The sequence below is a fragment of the Amia ocellicauda genome, chromosome 14 (assembly GCF_036373705.1).
Source record: "Amia ocellicauda isolate fAmiCal2 chromosome 14, fAmiCal2.hap1, whole genome shotgun sequence".
NCBI classification, from domain to species: domain Eukaryota; kingdom Metazoa; phylum Chordata; class Actinopteri; order Amiiformes; family Amiidae; genus Amia; species Amia ocellicauda.
The window spans coordinates 28,786,737-28,811,190 of NC_089863.1; the positions used below are offsets into that span (position 1 = coordinate 28,786,737).

Genomic DNA, 24,454 nt, shown 5'->3' on the forward strand with positions numbered 1-24,454 from the left:
CGATAACACTGCGTGGAAGATAACCATTGCAAAAACCAGGATTTAGCAAATTGAGCGGCTTTATCCGTCGAGGGCTGGGGCCGCGTTTTTAAGCACGGTTTGGCTAATCCCGACTTTCGCTCTGACGACACGCAGCCCGAAGGGTCAGGAGGATGTGAGGTCATGCGGGGTGGCTGGGACACGTCACGGCGATGACGTCACTGCTCCCCCGTCCACCACACAGAGTCAATACTGGCCTGATGGTAGCGCTGATGATGATGGTTGTTGACCAGCAGCTGCGGTCGTATCATTACACACAAGGCGATCATTTATTAGACAATGTGAGTGTGTTTGTATGAAGTTTTAAAAAAGTGGCCTACAAGCAACCTACTGTGTATGTATGAGACAGAATCCTAGTGGTTGTACAAATGGAATTGTAATAATAATAATAATAATAATAATAATAATAATAATAATACTCATTACATGCAGATGATAACAATTCTGCATCAGTCCCACGCAGACTGAGTGAGTGTCAGTCAGAGCAGTGTGACTGGGGACAGAGGCAAGGTACAACATTGCAGCCTCATCTTTATAATACTAATAATCTATAATAACACGACACGAGAACCGTGTTTTGTATGTTTTCATATTCAAACTAATCATAAACTAATATGAAGTCCTGCGATACTGGGAGGGGGGTAGCGGCAGGTAGCCGCCTATACCGTCTTCCAGTCCAGGCTCGAATGCTTCGCCGGGGTGGAGCGGGATGAGAGCAAATCCAGATTGCAGTCGGGCAATGTAATATAGGCCAAGGGGGATATAAAAATATATAAACTAGGCATCCCAAAAAGAGGAAATTTGTGTATTACACACACACAAAACAAGCAAAAAACTAATTGAAAATACACACCATAACATTTAGTTTTCCTTATGTTAATAATTCGCAGCATTCTGATATGTAACCTACTGCACAGACCAAACGAAACCTGTGTGTTTTGAATCATAACCATTGCAGTACAGTAGTATAAACTATGCTAAACACAGGCATGCCTGTGATGAAATTACTGCGTGTTGGCCACCCTGTAGCTTTGAAACTGTAACAGAGGAATGGTAATGACATGCTTCTTTATGCAGAGAGTGGCAGATGTCTGCAACGTACTTCCCCAGTGTGTCCCCCACCCCTTTCTTGCTCACTCTCTATCACAATAAAATTCAAAAAAAGCTTTTTGAATTCGCATATCTGTATCTGCGAGTCAATATTTGAATTGAAGTTTCGGCGACTGAGTCATCTGCACACCTGCCACTATACCTGTCCGGTTTATTATTATCATATTGCTATTATTAGTTTGAATGAGAAAACATGCAGAGTACTTTTCTCCTGCACGGTTATTATTGTTGTTATTATTATTTTCTCTCTCTCTCTCTCTCTCTCCCTCTGGGTGAGAAGCAATTACCTAATACGGCAGGAATGCCAGCCGCAACTGATGTAATGGGATTATGTGGCGTTAAGTTTTCACAATGAAGAAGGGAGCTGAAGTCTGTGGGAAGTCAAGCAAACAACATTTAAGAGGGACAGTGTACACCTCTATCCTCCCCCAACACACACACTCCACACACCCCTGCTTTCCCTCTCTCTCTCAGGACAGAACAATGTCAACACGAACACCTGGAACACACACGTTTGTGAGTGTGTGTGTGTGTGTGTGTGTGTGTGTGTGTTTTAATGTTTTGAAAAACAGAAAAAAATGTCTGGGCGGGCAGAAGCGGCTTATGTTAAGATCTTTAAAAAAGTATAATACAGCTTTATCCTACGCATATCTTATCTGATCTGTGACAGGTGGAATGAAAGAATGGACTCAGGTATAATGGACTCTGCCCTGCATGCTCTCACACCGGTAACAGCAGAGTGTCCCCACACACGACCTTTGGGCCCTGTTTTGTTTTCATGGGCAGCGTGCTTTAACGCGCCAGACAGATAATTGGCAGATTGTGGGCCGGCAGTCTGCCGAGAGCTCAGGGGCTGTAATTTACTAATTCCCAAGTCCCCAGATTGCACGCATTCTGTCCGAAACCTGCAATCACCCAACAATCAGCCCGGATAGCAAACTAAACACTGGCCCAACATTGGTTTATGGTTATCAAGTGGTCGGTTGGCAGGCTAACTATGGGCCAAAAAATCATGTATGTATGTATGTATGTTTAGAAGACATCTTTCCCAGAACTTGTTACAATAAAGGCTAATAATAATAATAATAATAATAATAATAAAAACCGTGCAGTATAATTTAGTTCTACGTGAACCATATCAAGTTATTAACAAGGCGCCCTTACTTTATAGCAGCAGCTGTTCAGTTAAATTGTTAAATTTAAATTAAAGTGCAAAGGTGCCAGAAGCAGACTACCGTGTGAAACACATTCCTTACCCTGGAGAGGTATGAGCTGCATCTTGTCTTGAGGTTTTAGAGGCAGAATGGTCTTGCAGTTTCGCAGCTGCTGTTGCTGTACATCAGAACTCCATTAATTACCCCTAATCCGTGATCCCATTACTGCCTTTGCCCCTTTCAGGCTGGATTAGCTCTGGGACAGGCTGCCGTGCTATTACCTGGGGAGTGGAGCAAGAGGGAAAGGGGAAACGGGCAGCACTGTAGAAGACTGAGCACAAGAGGAAGAAGAACCGAACAGCACCAGTGACCGTGTTGTGCATACGCCTCAGAGACAGGTAACCTCAGATGAGTTTTTGGTTATCATTTATTTATTTGTTTGCCTAATTGGTTTATTGATGTGTGTATTTATTATTTTCCCATGTTTTTTCTTGAAGGAGGGGAATAATTGTTCAGGCCTGCTTCTATACCATAATTCTATACTGCACTATACTTTACTAGTATGGTCTATTGCCATACTTTTATACTGTACTGTATTTGCAGGGTATTATTCCTATAGGCCAACTGCACTCTGCAATATAGGGCACTGTACTACTCTACTGAACCAGACTGCTGTACTAATGCACTACAACTTGGATTAACCTGCAGGGGTATTTCTTCATTTCTCATATTGATTTATCGTCAAAGCACGCCCGCTCGTCATTAGGCCAATAAGAGAGAGGAAGTGCGGTTGTTGGATTCACCTCGGCGGTGGCGTCAGGAATCCCACGCATTTGCGCAAGCACGCAGGAAACTACCCGCTCAATCCGTGCGCAGACCCCTGTAGCAAACCGGTGCGCTGTCTGTGGAGAGCTGAAGTGTCCCGAGTTGCGCTTTTACAGATGCAATGAAATAGCTGCATGACAAGTGCTATATAGTGCCTTATCATTACCTATGTCAGTGGTTTAAAAAAAATGATGAGCGACAAAAGTAATATCAGCTTTTAAAATAATTACAACAATAATATATAATACGTTTAATCCATGGTCTTCGGCAACAGAGGTATACCATAGTAGTCGGATAAGTAAGAATTAGTAATACTATTGTTTGATTAATCTCGGATTTAGACCTGCAAATCTTTGCCTGGTGAGCAACAACTTTGGCAAGCCATTACATTAGGATATTCTGTTAGACTTGGTATGTATGCATGCATGTATGTACGTATGTATGCATGTATAAATGGCTGTGTGTCCGGTGTTGCGCCTCTGCAGAAACACTCCGGGCTTTGGGAGAAAGGGGCGGGGCTGTGGAGGCACGTCGTGACGCGCATGCGGGGAGGAGGGACAGTCTATTGATAAAGCGCTTTCTCTCCAGACAGCGGACGATTTCTTCCCAAAAAATTAAACACCCACCGAGGTAAAAAGTACATTCAACCGTGTGCGCCTCGGACGGACTGCTGAAGTTGAAGCAAAGAAAGAGAAAGAGGGAGGGAGGGTGTAGTCTTCTTATCACAGAGTGAATCCACTCGGAGTTTGACCCCTTGACTTCGCTGTTGTCTTTAGAAAGTTTAGTCACTCTCACTGTTAATCACTCTGTGAGTAATTTTGTTTAATTGTTTAAATTATCATTTGACGATATTATTACTATCAATAGAGAGATGCATGGAGTTACCCGGAGCCTGTGTACCTTTGAGGACATTAGGACAGAGAACGGCTCAACGGTGAGTACAACTTTTTTTTACCAACTCTGTTTCAGCTTATTGGAAACACACACATACATATGTAATCCATACACATACATGACTTTTTGGTGTATGCAGTATACATCAGTGTACTTATACTGTATGGCGACCAACAAGTAGGTTATTTAAACGTTTAAAGTTTAAAGTAATGTGTTATAATCAGATATTGCCTATAGCCTCCATGTGTTGTTCAGTGTATAGTGGTCAAAATGTACTTCTGCATACGTTGCTCTATATTCTCTCTTGTTTTCTTCTCTTCTGTAAATTGTATTCGTCAGGGTTTATTTTTGTATCCGTGGGCTATGGTTATTCATCTCCCAAATCACGTAACTTGTTATAATATTAATCATATCAATAATGAGAGCACGACCGGCTGTTTTTGTGTTGAGCTGGGTTTCGGTGGTGAAAGGCGATACAGAAGGGCACTTGACCGGTTGTGTCGCGCTGGGTAAGGCGCAAAATACGTGTTTCACTATTGTATTACTTTTAAATGTATCGAAATTACAACTCTGATTGGTAATCTAATTGTAACACGAATATGTTTTTGCTACCATAAAATTTCCCATTCATTCAGGTAAATTACTAATCTAACCGACTTTTCACTAACTACATAAATAAAATGCATCACAAGCAGGTGTGTATGTATGTGTGTGTGTGTGTGTGTGTATGTATGTATGTAAGTATGTATATATATATATATATATATATTTTTTTTTTTTTTTTGTAATTATTGTTATATACATATCAAAAATAATTGCGTTATTATAATGCCGATGATACATTAATATTAATAATAATGTTAATCTTTGTAAGTGGCATACAATACATTTATTTTCTCGGTTACAGGAAATTCACCTTTCTCGTCTTTTTTTTTTGATAATTCAAATATGTAAATATAAAATAAAATCCTTCACATAAGCATGGTAATCTCAATGAGAAACCTGTGAGTACACAGACGACTCCCACCACACAGTTCCGTGTCGCTTATTCCACTGTTGTTTCCGTCTGAGCGATGACGCGAGTAGCGTAATTATTATTATTATTATTATTATTATTATTATTATTATTATTATTATTTATTTCTTAGCAGACGCCCTTATCCAGGGCAATACAAAGTGCAATAATACAGTACAGTTCAAAGCATAATGCAATTACAAGTTCCAATTTACACAGGTGTATAGGAAAATATACAGTAAACATAATATAAGTCCTACATCCTGTATCGTAAAAGCTAATAGGTGCAGACAAGGTGTGAAGTACGAGCTAAGGGAAAGGGGGGGAATCAAAATAAACACGAGTACCAGCAATGCAAAAGCAAGAAGTGTGACGAAACGTTATACAAATGTGATTTTAAAGGATAGCTGAGCCACACAGGGGAATAATTGTGCTAAAACAAATCAAACTAACTAAAAAAAGACTAGATTAATAAGAGGGGAAACGATGTGGACGTATGGGTGAATAGAAACGAAATCAATCTTCTTTTACGCAAGTATGTAGGATTAGGATGTGCATATGACATTGTGCCGTACATCAAATTTGTGTCAATCAACATCATATTTTAAATTAGCATCTTAACTTGCATGCATGCGCTATAGGGAACCATTAGATAGCGGACACAATATCGCATGCGGTGTAATTAGTTGTTTTAAATAATTTATTCCTGCTGCTGGTATTGACAATGTTTTGGTTCCATAAAGTTACTCATATTTCTCCTTCATCTGTTAAATGACATTGTCAGAAGACATAAAATGCATACTAAAACTCAAGTTACTCTGTTGTTTTGAGTAACAATGTATTACAGTATGGAAAACACTAAACACAGGTAATATCTGTGTATACGTTATTTTATATGTAATTATTTAACCTTGTGTCATTGTATAATGTCTAAAGAGTTCCATAAATACGTTTGTTGTATAAAGACACCTTTAAGAAGACCCTTTTCTAAGTATTTGTAGTCGAATATCCCATTTCTATTGCATGATAGATTTACACCAAATTTACCCCCAATCAATTACAAAAGCAATAGTTAATCCCATTCTGAAAGACTTTTCGTTCAATTTCCAATTGAACTGTACAAAAGACGCCTCTGAGCTGTGGAAATCGGGGACAGAAAGTTAAATATTTGTATTTGTCTCGGATAAATACGCACAAGTTTCTATTCGTTGCGTCAGGTCCAGTTTGCAGCTTGTCGAATTGCTGTACAACCCGCACACCGCGAGATCTGCCAAGACCTGACGTCCTATAAAACGAATATTCATTGATTGCTCGCAGCTTTTTTGAGTCTTTTTAAATTCGCTGTCAAAGTTAAATGATGCAAATCTCGTTTATATCTGCAAAACAAATCAGGCACTTTAGTATCACTTACACAGTGTGGGAAACTACTAATATGGAAATGAATTAATGTTAATATTGATTACTTAGGCGTGAACAGTGAAGTCAGTTTGACCTAAATCCGCTTCCTAAAACAAAGTGAAACTCGCCTATGACATAAACATTTATAAGTGCAATAAAACCGAAGTGCAGTTTGGCAGCGGCTTCATCTGTGATAGGACTGTTTAATTAGCCCTTAATGGGTTAATTTCAATTTGGCACGCAAGGCTGCGTGACGCACCACGCACTTGCGGGTCGACTTGCTCTCCGTCCCCCACATTAGGTCTCGATTTCAAAAGTGAAGAAGCTCGCTCATTCCTGTGAAACTGATTGCTTTAAATGCACACAACGTGGGTATTTTAGCCTATGAGGTTTCACAGAATGAGGTGTTCATTAACTTGCTTCCAGCTTCCCCCCCTTAAAATCTGTTAATGTTCAACCACAGTGAGCAGGCTCTCTGCCTCTCCTGGTTTATGTAGGACACTCCTGCCAGGATCAAGCCCTGCTTAGGCCAGAGGTCTCGGACGCACTTCTAGGCTGGTGCTTTATGTTCCAACCCAGCTTTCAGACACTGCATTGCTCTAACTGGCCGATTAATGTGGATGTGGATGTAATAAGATGGTGTGCGGCACCTTGACCTAAAAAACAACAACACATAAAACTGTCAGTTGCTTAAAAAGAATATGAAATATGTGTCATTGATCATATAAGTGGATTCATGAAGAAAATGGCAGCAACTGGAATGAAATACAGGACGCTCTGCACCCACCCTTCCAGGAACTGAATCTCACTGTAGGTGATGGGTGATGACTCGCTGGCACAGGGAGATATGTGTGCAGTGCGATAAGGCAACAGAAACACTGAGAGCTGCAAGACCAGGGCTGTATTGAAACATCAAGGGGGATAGCCTGTCTGCTTCTGGAAGGGAGGATTGTGTTTTAATATTAATAATGATGATGATAAAATAAAATAAACCCTGGTGGGACATTTTCATAAAAACGTTGTTTACTTTTTAGAAGTACTTTTTTCTTTATTTTGAAATGACCCAAGCCAGCTGAAAAATGACAAAGATAATGTCAGGGTGCAAGTTGGAAAGAAACCTAAACTCATTTAATTGTTTTAATTTTGTAGCTTTTGGAGCTCCAATTCACTCCCCCCACTCCCCATCTATTCTTTGTCATTCCATCTTCTGAAAACTGGCCCATCATCTGCTGACAGCCTCTGTTGATGGGGATCATAAATTGTGCCCCATTTATTAAAGCAGGAGGTTTTAGCAGGGAGGTGAAGGATGACATTGTGGTGTGTTAATCTGCTACTAAAATTGCTAGGATCTGGCACTGGGGTCCAGAGCAAAGGGGGAATAAACAGTGACACTTATGTGCTTGTCTCTGCCTGACACAGAGGACAACCCTGGACTACACCCTAGACTGGTGTTTCTGTGTAGGTTATTTCTGGTTGAGTTTAGAAGCAAGCACATGCAGAATATTTGGACAGTGTAGGGTTTGCAAAAGTCAGTTTACAACGTGTTGAACAACCAAGCTATTCTCGCTAGCCCGTTGATGAAGTGTTATGGGGATACGTGAGGGCAGGCAGCCCTGTTTACTAACCCCTTCCCAATGCCCTGGTGAGAATTTCTATGTGCAGTGTGCCAACTCTTAATCTCAAGTGTTAGGCAGCAGCTGAGAAGAGCTGGGTCGGCCGACACACTCGCAGGGAAGTGAGAAAGTGTGTGTATGTCACACTTTTTTTTTTTCCCCCCCTCTCTTTCACGGGGGAGTGTGGTATGTCACACTGTCGTGACAGTGCCCAAGTTTGGACAGGGGTGCTGAACCTCGATGTGCTGGGAGTATCGTGCATTTCCCTCTTTCACTCCCTCACTCCCTCACACCCTCTCTCCTTCCTTCACTCTCTCCATCCCTGTACAAACAACAAGAAACAAACATACCAAAGGTACTATGAATTAACCAATGTGGCAGAGAGAGGGGTAAATATACATACAAATCAGTTTCTAGACACAGAGTAAAGGCCTTCCATACTGGACAGGTCTCTTGAGTAGATCTACTGTGTATGTCTTGTTCTTCAATGGTTATCCACCACTCATGGTTTGGCAGGTCCATCAACGCGATGGTCCTCACTAAATGGGACGTATTTGGCCAGTGGATTCGAGTTTGAAGTCCGATCCCATTACAGTGTCTTTTTTTTTTTTTTCCCTTCTCACCAAAATGACGATAACACATTTGGCCTCAAGGGAAAGAAATTAATTAACTGAATTAATTACTGAGTTTTGCACAGTAATCATGTCTCTGATGAGGTGTAGCTGGTGAATCGCGGTGGCTTTTAAGAGTTGATTCCCTGTCATTCCTTGGCAGTCCCAGACAGTTTCTATTACCTAGAAAATATCATTACACATATTGAGTAACATTTTTTTTTTTTTTTTCTGTAGTTGTTTTTTCGCCCACTTCTCCTGAAATGGGATGACATCATCCTTACCTCAGCACATACCTAAGCTCTCTGTGAATAGATAGTCATCCTGGAAAAAAGGCGTCTGACAAAGTATTAATAATAATAGTGACTTCAGTGCTGTATTCTAAGGTTGACAGGAGGTAACCATAAACCCCACTAATGCTTTCAGTAAACACAGCAGGTAGAACAAGCAGCAGAGCCCAACGTGTATCCCGAATTATCTGGCCAAGACCTTAAGGGGTTGAAGGCTTCTTTTCTTTTCTTTTTCCTTGTGCGTTTTGTTTGCTTTTTGTTTTGTTTGGACTACAGGTGGGCTGTCTGGTGAGTGGTGTTCAGACAGCCACAAAGCCTCTCCATGCACCGCGCCAGACGTGTTATGCTGTGTTATGTAAACTCTTAACCCTTTGCCAGCTGGCACCCTGCTTCTTAGTGGCTGCTGTTGTCGGCGCTCTAAAAACTGTGCATTGGAATCCGAGAGATAAAGGGAGGGAGAGAGAGAGCATGAGAAAGAAAGGGAGAGGTAGGTATTCTTGAAATGGAGGCAGTGAGAGGCAGAGGGACAGGGATAGGGCATAATTTGAGTCCGTCTGTAGCCCCATGTGTGGCTACTGTCCCTTTAATGTCCCATCAGGGTCTGTTGTAAGTCCTCATTGACAGCAATGAGTTTTGGTTTGTCGTTGTTTAGACAGACAGCCCAGTTTCCTGAGCCGCGCCGGGCGGTGGCGCGCAGCCGAGTGGCTTACACAACAAAAACCAGCCGAGCCCTGGTTCCTTGGAAAAACAGAAACCTGACACCATGCGGGAAGGGAGCACTAGCAGTTGTTAATGGATTTGCAAAGTTTTTTATTTTAAATTACCAAAAAAAAAAAAAATTCAGTTTAAGTAATTGCCTCAGGGCTATAGGCGTGGAGGCTGCATTGGGCTGTGGTTGGTTGCAAGTTTTTTTTTTTTTTTTTCTTCCTTGCCTTCTTGGCATCGCCCAGAGAAATGTAAGACACAGGTTTCTAGAACACAGTGCTTCTGGGAGGAGAGAAGAGAGAGACGAGAGAGAGAGAGGATCTTTTCTTGAGGAGAGCTCAGGGAGGGCGGCGGCAACAAGCTGAGCAGGAGTTGAGCTTCAGAAGGTATTGTCCCACAAAGACTCACCTTTTGTTGCTTTTCAGTGACAGCTGTCCCATGTGTGTCTCTGTCTGGCACTCTGCCTGTCCGTCTGTCTGCCCAGAGTGGCCTGGGTGAGGACAGGTGCGTTGTGTGTGTGGATATGGTTGACGCTACCCTAGGTGTGATGGGAGTGTAGGTTGTTAACGTAGATGTGGAGGTGAAGAGCTGCCAGCTTGAGAGGGAAGGCGCGAGGCAGCAGTGAGAGCAGCTGAGGAGAATAATATTCCTAGTTGCAGCTTCCTCCCTCTCTCCCTCGCCTTTCTACTGCTCTGTCTTCCTCCTTCTCCTTTTCTTCTCTCCTTTCTCTCTCTCCCTCTCCCCCTCCTCTCCTCCTTCTCTCACCACTTCTCTACTCCCCCCCACTCTCTTTTTCCCTGCAGTCCAGTGCAAGCAACAAAACCTTGGTCCTTCTCACGGTCGTAGCTTTGTTTAAGGTGGCGTGCAATCCTCCCTGTACTGGACACTGCACTTATTGACAGAGACCGCCATCAGATGCCCGGATGCTCATGAATTGTTGATGCCCAGAGCGCTTTTTGTGGCGAGCCTGTACGAGCTGGGATCAAGATACATGGCCATAAATGGTGATAAAGTACAGCACACGGTGGGGGGGACGGTTTCGGAGTGAGTGCCAGACAGGTGAGCAATGCAAAACGAATCAGATCTGTATGACACGCTGGATCACTATATATACATACAAACATACATGTGTGTGTTCATGTTTTCTACAGCAGCATTCTCTTGAACCTGATAGAATATTTGTATTTTTTATGAACTTTATGAAGTTAATAGAATAAATACTGGGTTTGTCCTGTAGCAAAATAAAGTTTTGAAAATGTCTCTGAATCATGCTGGGACAGCACCCTGAGCAGGAGAACAGCTGCTGTGAGTGTGTGCATGTGCGTGCATGTTGTGTGTGAGAGTATTTATGTACTCTGTAGTGTTTCCCCCTACATAGGAAATTACATAGGCATGGTGGGCTGTTGGGGGGGGGGGGGGGCTGGGGTTGCAGCGGTGGGGGGGTGCGTGCTATGTGTTTGCATGCTTTTTTGTGTGCTTGCTGTTTGTGAGAATGTGTGCATGTTGTGTGTGAACTGGTTGTATGTTGTGTGTGTTGAAATAGTGTTGTGGACGGGGAGTAGGGGTTGCCAATGGTAGAGTATGGGGGGGGTGCAGTGCATGTGTGATTGCTATGTGTGAGCATGCTGTGTGTGCATGTTGTGTATGTGTCGTGAAGTGTGGGCATGCGTGTGAGCGTGTGTGCATCGTGTGTGTTGAAACGGTGCAAGTAGGTGGAGCCTGTGGACACCGGGGGCGCTGCGGTGCCTTTGTTCTCTGTTACTCACTTAACAGGTTCATTGTATCATTCAGACGTAAATTACTTTGTTCAGGTTACATTCTTTTATGTTCTTGATTGTTTATAGCGCTACACTGTAATAAACACTTCACTATATTACACTGCACTACCGTACGCTACATTGCATGGAACTGTATCATACCTAAAGACCAGTCCTATGATCTGGGGAACTGAACGAAACTTGAACTTCCCCTTGGTCCAGTCTGGTCAACACAGCCAGGTTGGGTCCACCGTCAAATCAAGATCAATACCTGATGAGCTGGCTGGAGTTAAGATATGAATCCTCCCCGTCTCTCTGTCTCGCTCTCTCTCTCGGTCACCCGCTCGGTCTCTCTCCCCCTCTCTTTCTCCCTCTCTGTCTTGATCGTCGTCTCACCCCCTCTCTCTGATCTCCAGCACTGTGGGTGGAGAGTCTGTGCAGCGGGAGACAAGCTGTGCCGAGACTGCGCTCTTCTCGCAACTTTGTTTTACTGCCACCCCCCCCGCCACTGCGGCAACTGCCTGTGCCATCTGCATGCATAGGAATGTGTTCTCTCTTCTTAAAGGAAGATGGTTAGAGAGGAGATCAAAGGGGTGACACAAAAGCGATGAGTTTACTGAGCTGACATCTGTTGAAGGGAACAGGTCTAGGAGCCTGGGGTGATGGCAACTCTTCTTCTGACACATTTTCATGACTTGGCGCGGGTGGGTGGAGTGAGACAGTGGATTACTATCCGCCCTGTGTGAAATATGCTGAGAAAATATGCAAGACAAATATTTTTAAAATGTTACGATTTTAAGCTGATCTTCTGACGGCAAGTTTGCAAAGTGTGGTGTGTGTGTGTGTGTGTGTGTGTGTGTGTGTGTGTGTGTGAGAGAGGGAGGGGGAGAGGGCAGAGAGGGAGAGATAGAGAGTGGAAAAAGAGAGAGGGAGGGGGAGATGGAGCCCGGGGTATACAGGTGATCTCGATGGCGCTGGGGGATGAAAAGCTGTGTGTCTTGCCTCCTCTCCAATATAAACAGGATTCCTCCAGGCCTTTGTCGTGTGTTTGTTTTGTGCAGCCTGCCGTGAGAAGGCCTCGTTACCTTGCCTGGTGGTGGCTGGGTTGCTAGGACAACCTGAACGATAGTGAGAGGTGGCGGTTACGGGGGCGTGGCGGGGCCTGTGGAGATCACGCTACCAGTGCCTGGTCTTGCTGTGAGGTGTGCGGCAGTATGCCACAGTGCGGGTCAGGGGCTGGTGGCAGAAATTTTGCCCCCCCCCCCCCGCACGCACATGCTCCTGTGTCTGAGTGCAGCTGGGCTGTAGAGTAATAGTTATTGTTATTGTATTTAAAAAACAAAATGTCTCTTAAGGGGGTGTTCTGGCTGTGTTTTTTGTTTGTTGATATTATTATTGTTATTATTATTTTAATATGTTGTATTAAAGGAACAGATGGTATGTTTGCGAGTGAGGTAATTACAGCCTCCTCCCTGGCAGTGAGATCTCCAGGCCATAAGGGGTTTTTCCTTGCCCTTTGACACGCATTAGCTGTGTTGCTGGGGAGTTAAGGACAGGCGAGTTTGGAAACCCTCCCAAGCAGCGAAAGACTGCAGTAAGGAGGGAGGGAAGGGGGGGTACAAATCTTTAGCAGTTATTGATTATTGCCATTTTGTTTTTCTCTTTCATGGCACTGGGCTAAGGGGTGAGCATCAGTAGTGATCCATAATTCATCTGTGTGTTTATTTTCACCTTGCGTTCTTCATTGAGTCTCTCTTCTCTCTCGACCGCTGATGAGCGTTGTCGTCGTCCCCGGCCCAGACCGCTACACTAGGGCCCCACGAAAAAAAAAAAAAAAAAACGCACAGCAAGGTCAGCACCAGTTATGCTAGGAATTTGGGCTGATCTTTTTATCTTTTTGCACAGACTGGCAGGGATGGATGGAGCGAGGGAGGGAGGGAGAGAGGGAGGTGGGGTGCGGGGGAGCGTTCAGGGTCTCTGCCCTCTTGCATAATGTGACTCACGTAGGAAACTGTTGATCGGAAAAAAATAATAATCTGCGCTTACTCTCACACACTCCCCCAACACACATTCTGTCTTCCCTCAGTGCTTTTACACAGACACAAACAGCCCCAGCAGTGGGAGCGGCCTGACTGAATTGAGAGATTGTCTCTGTAGACAACACCAGGGAAGGGTGAACATAAACATAAACACATTATGACACAATACCAAGTGCGCCAAATATGTTATGTTATCTTAGGAAGTCGCTGTTTTAACCTGCAGTTGGTGCTGGGGTGGGGTGTGGGGGAGGAGTACACCGCAAAGCACAGCATACAGCGCACAGCACCTGGAGGACTCTGGTGGAACATACTGTGCTCACCGGAGCAGGTGTGATCGCGGTCAGGAAGCCCATAGGTAGTGCTGACGAACGCACCCCTGGCATGCTGCCCTGGTGGCTTGCCTGAACGCAGCACAGACGCATATCAGCCCAATTCCACAGGGAGACACTCCCGCTCAGGCCCTCTCGCTTAGGCCCTCTTGCGTCTCACTCTGCCTGCTTCCCGCACAGACAGCAGAGAAATGCAGGGTCTGACTTTGAAGAGTGACTCATGGGATGCTCAGAACACAGAAATCCCCTAACCCCCCTCCTCGATCATCTCTTCTCTTCCTCTTTCTGTCAGTCTGTTACTCACCCTGGTATTTCGGTCCTCTCTCTCCATTCAATTCAATACAAAGCTTTATTGTCCTGACAATTGTCACTCCGGGGCTGGGGGCAATGGAGAAAAACACATACAGTAATTATACATTAACAATGTATATTTACCAACATCTTTAGGTAAAGTGTGAATAGATCTCTCTTGCTTTCTGTCTCCCTGTTTTGTCTGTCTATCACCCTGGCCTATCCATTCTCTTTCTCTCTGTGCCCCGCAATTCAATTGAATATTTCTGTTTTCTGTCCTCTGCAGGAAGGTACCCGACGCCTGCGTCTCACTCTGCAGGATCAGAACCAGCCAAATTGGACCCAGGAGCAGCACAGGAGAAAGGTAAGAAACGCCAGCGCAGGACCAGGAAATATAAAATCGAATCAGCTACTTTCCAATCTTTTTCTAACTTCACGTTCAATCTCTGCCTTATTTACCCAAAATGGATCAAGCACCAGCGGCCGGTGTGTGTGTGCGTGATAGCGTTTCCATGTATGTTGCCCCTCTCACCTGTTCTCACCTGTTCTCACAAGTGTTTTTCTCTCCTAACCATCCCAGCCAATCGGAAGAGCCTTTGCCCTGGTCCAGCCAGCCAATGACGGGGAGACCTTGAGCTCTGAGCCAATCAAGCCTGGAGAAGAGAAGGTTGAGGTCATAAAGGTGGGTGTCTGGGAGGTGGCAGGGCAGGGCAGAAAGTCACGTATGCACAGTGCTCCAGAAAGAGGTTTTCTGAAGGTGATGTTGCAGGGGAAGGAAAGAAAATGAAAAATAAATCAACTGAATAACTGTGTCTGTCTTAGGTGTACCTGGAGGCACGGAAGCAGGATCAGGAGCAGCACGACAGGAACATCAAGATGCTGTCGGACGAGGTCTCGCACATCCAGGAGGTGAGGACTGCTCCCCCCACTCCTTTTCTGTCTGTCTTTCTCCCCCCACCTCTGTATGTTCCAATGTCTGAGAGCTGAGTTTTGTGTCCCTGCAGGTCAGGTACTGTCTGAAGAACCTGAGGCAGCAGATGGAGGCCAGGAACAGTGGCAAGAATGGACAATACAAGGTAACTGTCTGATTCTCTCCGTGTGTGTCTCTGTCAGTCTGTCCGTATTCCTGTTTCCACTTTGATAAAGACTCCACTGACCCCTCCCTCTCTCTCTCTCTCTCATCAGACCAATGGCTACAGAGTTCCTCAGCCGAGCAGCCAATCGTCCGTCTCCAACTGCGCAGTGGGCGGGGCCGCTCCACAGACAAAGGTGAGAGTGGTGGTTCTGGTCCTGTCTGGTTCCATTGAGTTTAGTAGGGAAGTGATTCTGATTCAGCCCAGCCTGGTCACTCTAAAAGACAGGGGTACCCCACCCTCTCAATCCCTGGAGACAGGTCTAAACTGGGTTAATTGAAAAAAAACAATAGTTTAGTTATGGTTTTGAGAGTTTGAATCATGCTGCTTCATGCTAATATATAGAGGGGGAGGGAGAGGGAGAGGACCCTCTCCTTCGTACTAACTTCTCCCTACTATTGTCCCTCATAACTGGACAAGCTGTAATCCAATCCCTGCCTGTCTGAGGGTGTGGGGGGGTTGGAGGGTCTCCTAGGAAACGGGACTCCAGCGGTATTAGGTCTCGGGTGTCTCCCTGGAAACAGAACCCTGTCTCCTACCTAGGCAACAGAATTCGGGGGGGTAAGGTGGCATACTACTCTGGCTTTATCTCCAAGCACTTAAAAACTCTTCTTCTCTCTTCATTTTCTGCTGTAAACAGAGACCCTTCTGTAATGAAGTGGTACAATCTGCCTCTCAATTTGCTCAGTCCGTGTCTTTCTCTTTTTCTCTCTCTCTCTCTGTGGGGTAAAAACTCTCTTGAATTTGAACTCTGTACTCTGTGTCTGTCTGTGTGCTTTAAACTGACTCTCCCTCTCTGTGCGTGTGGCTCAGGAGTGGGAGGAGGGGGTGCTCTCGGAGAGGGAGAGCGACCAGATGAGGGAGCTGACCCGCCGGCTCTACGGGCAGTTCCAGACCAAGCTGCAGGAGGCGGAGCACCGGCACCAGGAGGAGAGAGCCAGGCTGGAGGTCAGTGTCTCCGTCTCTGTGTGTCTGTCTGCCTCCCTCTCAGTGTGTCTCGTGTGCCAACTCTTTTTCCCACCCCCCACAGGTGGAGTCCAGCGAGATGCGGCAGCAGCTGTGCCAGCAGGGGGAGTCCCTGCAGCAAGCGGAGGAGGAACTGGGTGAGAGGGATGCCCGCATCGGTGAACTGAGCCGCCTCCTCTCTGGCATGGAGGTGGAGCAGCGCACCCTACTGGAGAGGATGAGAGAGAGCGAGGGGGAGCTACAGCAGCTACGCACACTGAGGGATGAGGGCCGAGCCAAGGAGGAGAGGTTAGGGGAGAGGGTGCAGAACGAGAGGCCTGTACTAACGGTCTGCCCATGAGCCTGTACTGATGGTCTGCCTCCTGCAGGTCGGAAGAGCTGGAGAAGGAGCTGGCCATCCTGAAGGAGAAGATCCACCACCTGGACGACATGCTGAAGTGCCAGCAGCGCAAAGTCAGACACATGATCGAGCAGGTGAGACCCCCCAAAAGTGCCCAGACTGATACAAGCTACAACTGCCCCCACAGCTACTATCTGCCACTACCACCAATCGCCCATCACTCACCCATCACTCACCAGCATGTGTGTCTGTGTGTGCCACAGCTGCAGAACTCACGGACGGTGATCCAGGAGAGAGACCGCGTGATCCGGGAGCTGCAGGAGAAGGTGGCATTCCTGGAGGCTGAGGTCAGTCTACCCATCTGTCCGTCTGTCTGTCGGTCTGTCCTGTAGGCCATCTCTGTCCCTCAGTCCACACTGTCAGTCTGCGCCCTTCTGTGTCCCTCTCTTAGTTTGTCCCTCCCTCTGTCCTTCTCTGTCCCTCCTGTTCTTCTCTCTCTCTCTCTGACTTTATCCCTTGCTTTGTCAATCCATCTGTTCAGCCCTGGTTTGCACCTTATAATAATATATAATTTGAATAAGTGTTACCCGAGGTGTAGGTTTTTGTGGCCTGGTCTCTCAGTGCGCTGATCCCCCGTCTTCCCTCCCTCGTTCTCCCCCCGCAGAACCGTGAAATGCACGACCAGATGGACCACTTCCTGTCCCATCGCAGAGCTGCCCCCAGCACGTCCGAGAGGAACTCCAAAATCGTGTACAGGTGAGGCACTGGGGGGCATGGGGAGGGTAGGTTAGCAGGGTGGGGAGGGGCGGTAGGCCACAAGGGGTCACGAGGAGTGGGGGCAAAATTTCAATGTGGTCTAGACCTAAATCTGAGTCAGTTGGACGTTAACTCTTCTGGTTAATTTCTGGTTCCTCCCAGCAAGCCGCTGACCCCCAGCTCGACCTCCAAGACTCTGCCCTTCATCAAGGTCATCGAGATCAAGTCGTGAGCGGAGAGAGGGAGAGAGACTGATGTGAAGGCATCATGCAAAGGACACAAGAGAGAGAGAGAGAGGAGGAAAATACAAACCTGGACAAAAATGAAAAAACTAAGATCATATTTAATTTATTCATGTGCTTTGTGGGTGTGTGATCTGGAGATGAAAGAGAAAATGTGAGTGAGTTGTAAGGTGGTAGGGTGGAGGCGGGGGGCACAAGGGGGTCATACCAGACATCTCTCTCTCCCTCTGCATTCTCGCCGGTTCTGTCCCTCTTGTTTTTGTCCCGTGGGTGAGGATTGCGCCCTGACACACTCCCTGGAAACCTGTCCGTAACCCCGTACCCCTGGCGACTGGCTGCCACAAACCTCAACTGCCCTGCTCTGCACTCGCTCCGGTGGTGAGCACTGGACGTCAGCGCATGGAAGACAATTCTCCAGTCATTGTTGTTACTGTTAAACATGGACATTTTATTTCTTTTTTTATGCATTTGTTTTTGATGTCTTTTTGTTTGTTTGCTTTCCTTTTGTACACGTCCAGGCTAGATATTGAAAGTGTCTCGGGTTTTCAAAGCTTTCTTTTTGCTCTGGAAATTAACCTGCTCTTGGACCTGAAGGAAATTACTTTACAAAACTTTCTAAATGTGTACAATCCTATGAACCTCACCGAACACCAGTGATGCCCAAACTGGAGGAGGTTGTGGAAGTGTGTGTGTGTGTGTGTGTCTTGGCACAAGTCTTGTATACAAACTTAACAGGAATGCCTGCCCCAGTGCAATGCTCAACTGCTGTAGCACTCATGTATTTATTCTAAATTATTTGATACTGTACTATACTGTATGTGTGTGTGTCTGTGTCTCCATGGAGAAAAAGGGTGGGGGGAGGTTATTTTCAAAAGCTCACTGAAGGAGTCCAAACCTGGCTGTAGTCGAACACACATCCCTACAGCGGGGGAGAGATTTCTCTTTATCTAATTTTCTTCCAAGTCTGATTTTACAATCTTCCAGTCTGTACCTATTGCACACTCTTTCCCTTATCTCTCTCTCTATCTCCAATAATCCTTATTAATTTGAAAATAACCCCCCCACCAGTTTATGTAACACTGTTTCTCATAGCGCTGTAAAGAATTTGGCATGTACAAATCGCCTGCATTCTGTGAATTCAAATAAACCGGTTTACACCATCAGGCCCGAGTGCACTCACATGATTAACCAGGCCGTGTCATGTTATGCAAAGGTGAATTTAATTCAAATTACTGGGTGGATCAAAACCATTTTCAATTCCAGAGAAACCTTGTTTGCCCCAGGGCTGGGCTGGGCTGGCTGTTGGCTTCCAGTGGCGTAAGCTTTGTTTCAGAAGTGGGGGAGGCATTCATTTTGAGTCCACTGGGGGGGAATTTTACCCACATATCTCATAAATAATGAGCATGTCTTTTCAGGCAGGAGGACATGTACCACTTGTAAATGGGCAAATCAAGAGGGACAAATTGATGCTCTCACAGTATCTCACAATGTCCCCCCCCAAACCTACACTTATGGTGTAAAGTCTTGTGCATCTGTGATGAGAAATATAATTACACACAAAAAAAGATTTTGTACAGTGCTCAAAAAAACGATTGGAGATCATTTTGTGTGTCATACATCCTTGTGCAAGTTTTTCATTTTATTTTAACCTCCTAAAGTGAAAGACTTATTGACTCAGAGTTCGCCAGCCCAGGTTTTTGAAGATCCTTGTGTCTCCACAGGCTTTTTGGGATGTAAACAAGGTGGTGATTCACTCCCTAGACCAGGGGATTTCAAACTGGTCCTGGTGTACCCCCTGCCCTGCTGGTTTTTGTTCCAACCGAGTTCTTAATTGCTTAATTGACCTAACAAAGCAATATACCATTCATTTAAGTAGTTAAGACCTAGGTTGGAACAGAAACCAGCAGGGCAGGGGGTACTCCGGGACCGGTTTGAAAACCCCTGCCCTAGACACAAATGAAATTTAGGCCACTGCTCCCTCTAGTGGCGGTTTGGGGCAAGTGCTGGTGTATTCCACAGAGCTGACACAAAGGAGGGTACTAGGTGTCCTCACATGGATTTTATTGAGTTTTTTTTGTTTTGTTTTGGTCAATCTGCAATGGAGAAGAATTTCAAAACTATAGATCAACAGAAACGAACATGGCTGTGGCCACTCACGGGTTTAAGCTGTTTCAATGCAATTACACACCAACAAACAAACAAGAACACTCAAGTAATAAGAATGGTCATAATAAGACCACTAATTACAACTGTGCCAAATACTCTCTTCTCATGATTCATTTACAAGTTTGAGTTCAGGGAGAGAAGCAATAGGGGAGCAGAGGGAGAAAACTGCAGTGTCCACACTAGAGATCTGCATTTCTTGCACTGCTTTAACACCCAGGTCCTGGCTCAGGGTTTTGGAAAGGAGAGTACAGTGCATTGCAGTAGAGTTACAGCACAGTCTGTGGGCCTGCAGCACCATTGAGCCTCCTAGACTTGTACTAGTCTAGGAGACCACAAACCTGCAGGATCAGGGGCTGCCCCACAGCTGTCCTACAGCGTGCTCTCCAGGGTGTTGCAGTTGTCCTACAGCGTGCTCTCCAGGGTGTTGCAGTTGTCCTACAGCGTGCTCTCCAGGGTGTTGTAGTTGTCCTTGAAGCTCTTGAGCTCCAGGAAGTGTTTGGGCCTCTTGCTGCGCTGGCCTGAGGGCAGGTAGGTCACCTGGATGGTGGAGGGGGGTGGAGTCTCAGGCGAGCTGGTCAAGTCCTTCGCTGCGGACTGGTGCTGCTGATTCAGACTGGCTGTACTGGAGTGGACTTTCACACTGAAGGAGTGAGAGGCAAAGTGAGACCGATATACAGTACTGTGCAAAAGTTTTAGGCAGGTGAGAAAAAATGCTGTAAAGTAAGAATGCTTTAAAAAATAAACATGTTAATAGATTATATTTAAATCAATTAACTAAATGCAAAGTGAGTGAACGGAAGAAAAATCTAAATCAAGTTCATATTTGGTGTGACCACCCTTTGCCTTCAAAACAGCATCAATTCTTCTAGGTACACTTACACACAGTTTTTGAAGGAACTCGGCAGGTAGGTTGGCCCAAACATCTTGGAGAACTAACCACAGTTCTTCTGTGGATTTAGGCAGCCTCAGTTGCTTCTCTCTCTTCATGTAATCCCAGAAAGACTTGATGATGTAGAGATCAGGGCTCTGTGGGGGCGATACCATCACTTCCAGGACTCCTTGTTCTTCTTTACGCTGTAGATAGTTCTTAATGACTGTCGCTGTATGTTTGGGATCGTTGTCATGCTGCAGAATAAATTTTGGGCCAATCAGATGCCTACCTGATGGTATTGTATGATGGATAAGTATCCGCCTGTACTTCTCAGCATTGAGGAGACCATTCATTCTGACCAAATCTCCATTTGCAGAAATGCAGCCCCAAACTTGCAAGAAACCTCCACCATGCTTCACTGTTGCCTGCAGACACTCACTCGTGTACTGCTCTCCAGCCCTTTGGCGAACAAACTGCCTTCTGCTACAGCCAAATATTTCACATTTTCACTCATCAGTCCAGAACACCTGCTGCCATTTTTCTGCACCCTAGTTCCTGCGTTTTCGTGCATAGTTGAGTCGCTTGGCCTTGTTTCCACATCGGAGGTATGGCTTTTTGGCCGCAAGTCTTCCTTGGAGGCCACTTCTGATCAGACTTCTCCGGACAGTAGATGGGTGTAATAGGGTCCCACTGGTTTCTGCCAATTCTGAGCTGATGACACTGCTGGACATCTTCCGATTGTGAAGGGAAGTAAGCATGATGCGTCTTTCATCTGCTGCAGTGAGTTTCCTTGGCTGACCACTGCGTCTACGGTCCTCAACGTTGCCTGTTTCTTTGTGCTTCTTTTAAAGAGCTTGGACAGCACATCTGGAAACCCCTGTCTGCCTTGAAATGTCTGCCTGGGAGAGACCTTGCTGATGCAGTATAACTACCTTGTGTCTTGTTGCTGTGCTGTGTCTTGCCATGGTGTATGACTTTTGTAAACTGTCTTCAGCAACCTCACCTTGTTAGCTGAGTTTGGCTGTTCTTCACCCAGTTTTATTCCTCCTACACAACTGTTTCTGTTTCAGTTAATGATTGTGTTTCAACCTCCATATTGAATTGATGATCATTAGCACCTGTTTGGTATATTTTTTTAATCATACACCTGACTATATGCCTACAGAAATCCCTGACTTTGTGCAAGTGTACCTAGAAGAATTGATGCTGTTTTGAAGGCAAAGGGTGGTCACACCAAATATGGACTTGATTTAGATTTTTCTTCCGTTCACTCACTTTGCATTTAGTTAATTGATTAAATATAATCTATTAACATGTTTATTTTTGAAACCATTCTTACTTTACAGCATTTTTTCACACCTGCCTAAAACTTCTGCACAGTACTGTATATAGAGAGACACACAGAGACTGTATAGAGACACACAGAGACAGACATGGAGAGAGGATCGGCTCTACTCACATTGTGGCCAGCTCTGTCAGAGCCTCCTGATACTGCTGGAACTCTGCCTCACCAAACACCTGCAACACAGCATACAGTCAGTCACACACGGTCAGTCACAGACGCACACAGCCACACACTCTCAAAGTCACACACAGCACATGGTCACACACTGTCAGTCACAGTCAAACACAGCACACACCGTCGCTGTCTCACACTGTTGATCAGTCATGCACAGTCACTGTCTCTCAATGTCAGTCATAATCACCCGGTCAGCCATAGTCACACATTGTTGTTGTTACACACTCACTATCCATGTCATCATGCTGCTACTACCCCACGTCCCTCCCCCCTCCCTCCACACGGCACTGGTGCCCTACCCCTGTGCCATGACGGGCGGAGTCGTATCCCTCCAACAGCCTGTCCACCAGCGGCCGGCGCGCCCCCTTGAACAGCGAGTGAGAGCTACGCAGATCCAGTAGAAAGCTCTGGAATGTGCGGCCCGTCAGCGCGCGAGCGCTCCGGCCTGCCTCCGGGAACGGTATGTCTAACCAGGAACAGTGGGAACAGCAGGGTCAGTACAGGCGGAGGGGGAGGGAATGGGAGGAGAGAGGGAGAGGAGAAGGGTGGGAGGTGAAGACAGCAGAGGAGAGGAGAGGGAGGTGGAGAAAGCAGAGGGGAGGGGAGGACAGGGCAGTTACGGCTCCTACCTGAGTCTCTGATGGCGTCCAGAGCCCTCATCCTGTACAGGTAGTTATAACAGCCTGTGGACACACAGCACAGCAGCACTCAGTCAGAAGAACAAGAATACAGAGGGGGTTGTGGCTACAGTTTCTACACAGATAGACTGCTTATATCCACAGCGAGTGTAGCACACGTGTGTGTGTGTGTGTGTGTGTGTATATATATAGATGATGTGCGTGTGCAGAGCATCTGTGCGTTCAGATGACATACTGTGTGTGTGCAGAGCGTGTACGGTGCGCGCTCTCACCGGCCGGTGCTCGCTGCGTCAGACGCTCGTCGTCGTGGGAAAGCAGCCTCGGCTCATACCGGATGTCTTGGACCCGGGACAGTTGTGCGTCCATGTTCTCCCGCAGGTCCTGTCACACGGAGTCTCGTTAGCGCTCCCAATGAGCCCACACTTAACGAGCACCCCCAGCCCCCTCCACTCCCCACTTATATTCCTACCAAGATCTCAGTGCCATAAATCGAACCCATTACTGACCAGCATTACCATTTAAACTATATTATACTACTAGTTTTTATGGATCTCATACACTAAATCATTGATCTCCCAGCCCTGGTCCTATACTAACCCCCCCCCCCCCCCAATTGACTTTATTGTATTAATGTAAGACAAAGCAAGAAAGACAGACATACAGGGAGACAGAGATAGAGAAATTCAAGGGGACAGGGAAAAAGGTACACGGAGAGACAGGCAGATACAAAGAGGGGCAGAGACGACCAGACAACCAGACGGAGACAGACAGAAGCAGCAGCAGGCGGCGGGTTTACCTTGGGGGCGTTGTGGCCCAGGGGCACATGGGGTCCCCGGCGCGACTTCATGGCGAAGCGCATTATCTGCCTCTTCACGAAGATGAAGAGCAGCACGAACACCTGCAGACACAGCAGGAGCACGCCATCACAGCCAGCCAGCCCAGCAAACCACAGTACAGCAGTGTAAACAGTGCGATCTCTTGGCAAAGCGAATTACACAGTGAAACCAAACTGAATCGCGGTTGCCTCGTTTTTGTTATGGCTGATATTATAATTAAACTGTGCTGAAGGCGATCCACATTCATCAAAGGATCTGGAAGAACAATTAGGCTACACTTTACTTGAGGCTTCACACTGCACAGTGGTTACATCGACAAACGCAACACACTTCCCACACAAGAAGCACTTTTCATGGACGCTGTTCAGGACAGCCTGTGATTAGCTAGTTACAGGTAACGACATTTACTTTAGTATTACTGCGCAAGAAAGTATAAAGATTGCGTGTGTGATTACTATTTCGGCATCAGTGCTTTGGGTGATGAATCGTAGCCTATGGAGTTAATACTTAATTGGCAGCTGATTATCCAATTACTCGAGGACTAGTTAAGCGGTTAGCAGGCGGATGTCCTTTGCGCTGAACACACAAATGAAAACAACAAAACACTTACCAGGCTTCCGTAGGCCATAACTAGCACTACATTGACACCGGACAGACTCTGTCCCGCAGACATTTTGTTTATATATATTTTTTTTATATAAATGTGCAATAGAGAATATAATTAGTAACTATCGTTTATCAACAAGCTGTCATCTGTTCATTGGATTCCCTACATTTTGCCTACGTTTCTAGCCCAGTCTTCCGAGTCCTCCTCTCCCAAAACAAACTCAAAAGCAGCAGCTCGTCGAAGCTGCGCTGTCAACCATCAGGTGATCAGGGACGCTCGGCACCAAAACAAAAGCACAGCGGCGAGCCCC

The 24,454-nt window shown here is 45.9% G+C and overlaps 2 protein-coding genes across 5 annotated transcripts; one reads left to right on the forward strand and one right to left on the reverse strand.

Annotated features, from left to right (window-relative positions):
- The first annotated feature begins 2,599 nt into the window (after window positions 1-2,599).
- Window positions 2,600-18,670, forward strand: tuft1a (tuftelin 1a). 4 transcript variants are annotated; one of them, XM_066721545.1, is made up of 13 exons: window positions 2,600-2,701; window positions 3,996-4,062; window positions 14,357-14,434; window positions 14,651-14,752; window positions 14,893-14,979; window positions 15,075-15,146; window positions 15,256-15,339; window positions 16,017-16,151; window positions 16,234-16,457; window positions 16,538-16,643; window positions 16,773-16,856; window positions 17,174-17,265; window positions 17,428-18,670. In XM_066721545.1, the coding sequence occupies exons 2-13, from the start codon at window positions 4,000-4,002 to the stop codon at window positions 17,495-17,497; spliced, it is 1,197 nt and encodes a 398-aa protein (XP_066577642.1). In that variant the 5' UTR covers window positions 2,600-2,701; window positions 3,996-3,999; the 3' UTR covers window positions 17,498-18,670. The 4 variants fall into 4 exon arrangements, with proteins under 4 accessions (XP_066577642.1, XP_066577640.1, XP_066577641.1 ...); XM_066721543.1 differs by lacking the exon at window positions 2,600-2,701 and adding an exon at window positions 3,669-3,758; XM_066721544.1 differs by lacking the exon at window positions 2,600-2,701 and having other exon boundaries at window positions 3,765-4,062.
- Window positions 18,671-19,547: 877 nt separating this feature from the next.
- Window positions 19,548-24,450, reverse strand: ltap1 (lipid transport auxiliary protein 1). Its single transcript, XM_066721548.1, has 7 exons — window positions 24,148-24,450; window positions 23,498-23,599; window positions 22,974-23,082; window positions 22,693-22,746; window positions 22,363-22,529; window positions 22,004-22,062; window positions 19,548-20,313 (listed from the first exon to the last, which is right to left on the reverse strand). The coding sequence occupies exons 1-7, from the start codon at window positions 24,208-24,210 to the stop codon at window positions 20,109-20,111; spliced, it is 759 nt and encodes a 252-aa protein (XP_066577645.1). The 5' UTR covers window positions 24,211-24,450; the 3' UTR covers window positions 19,548-20,108.
- Window positions 24,451-24,454: the final 4 nt, after the last annotated feature.

Bases quoted from the DNA above. Each gene is read 5' to 3' on its own strand.
- tuft1a (XM_066721545.1), top strand. From the start codon at position 4,000: ATGCATGGAGTTACCCGGAGCCTGTGTACCTTTGAGGACATTAGGACA. The intron at 4,063-14,356 runs GTGAGTACAACT...TGTCCTCTGCAG, and splicing joins GGACAGAGAACGGCTCAACG to GAAGGTACCCGACGCCTGCG. The intron at 16,644-16,772 runs GTGAGACCCCCC...TGTGTGCCACAG, and splicing joins TCAGACACATGATCGAGCAG to CTGCAGAACTCACGGACGGT.
- ltap1 (XM_066721548.1), bottom strand. From the start codon at position 24,210: ATGTCTGCGGGACAGAGTCTGTCCGGTGTCAATGTAGTGCTAGTTATG. The intron at 22,747-22,973 runs GTGAGAGCGCGC...GTGTGTCCACAG, and splicing joins GACGCAGCGAGCACCGGCCG to GCTGTTATAACTACCTGTAC. The intron at 22,530-22,692 runs GTAGGAGCCGTA...GTTCCTGGTTAG, and splicing joins GGACGCCATCAGAGACTCAG to ACATACCGTTCCCGGAGGCA.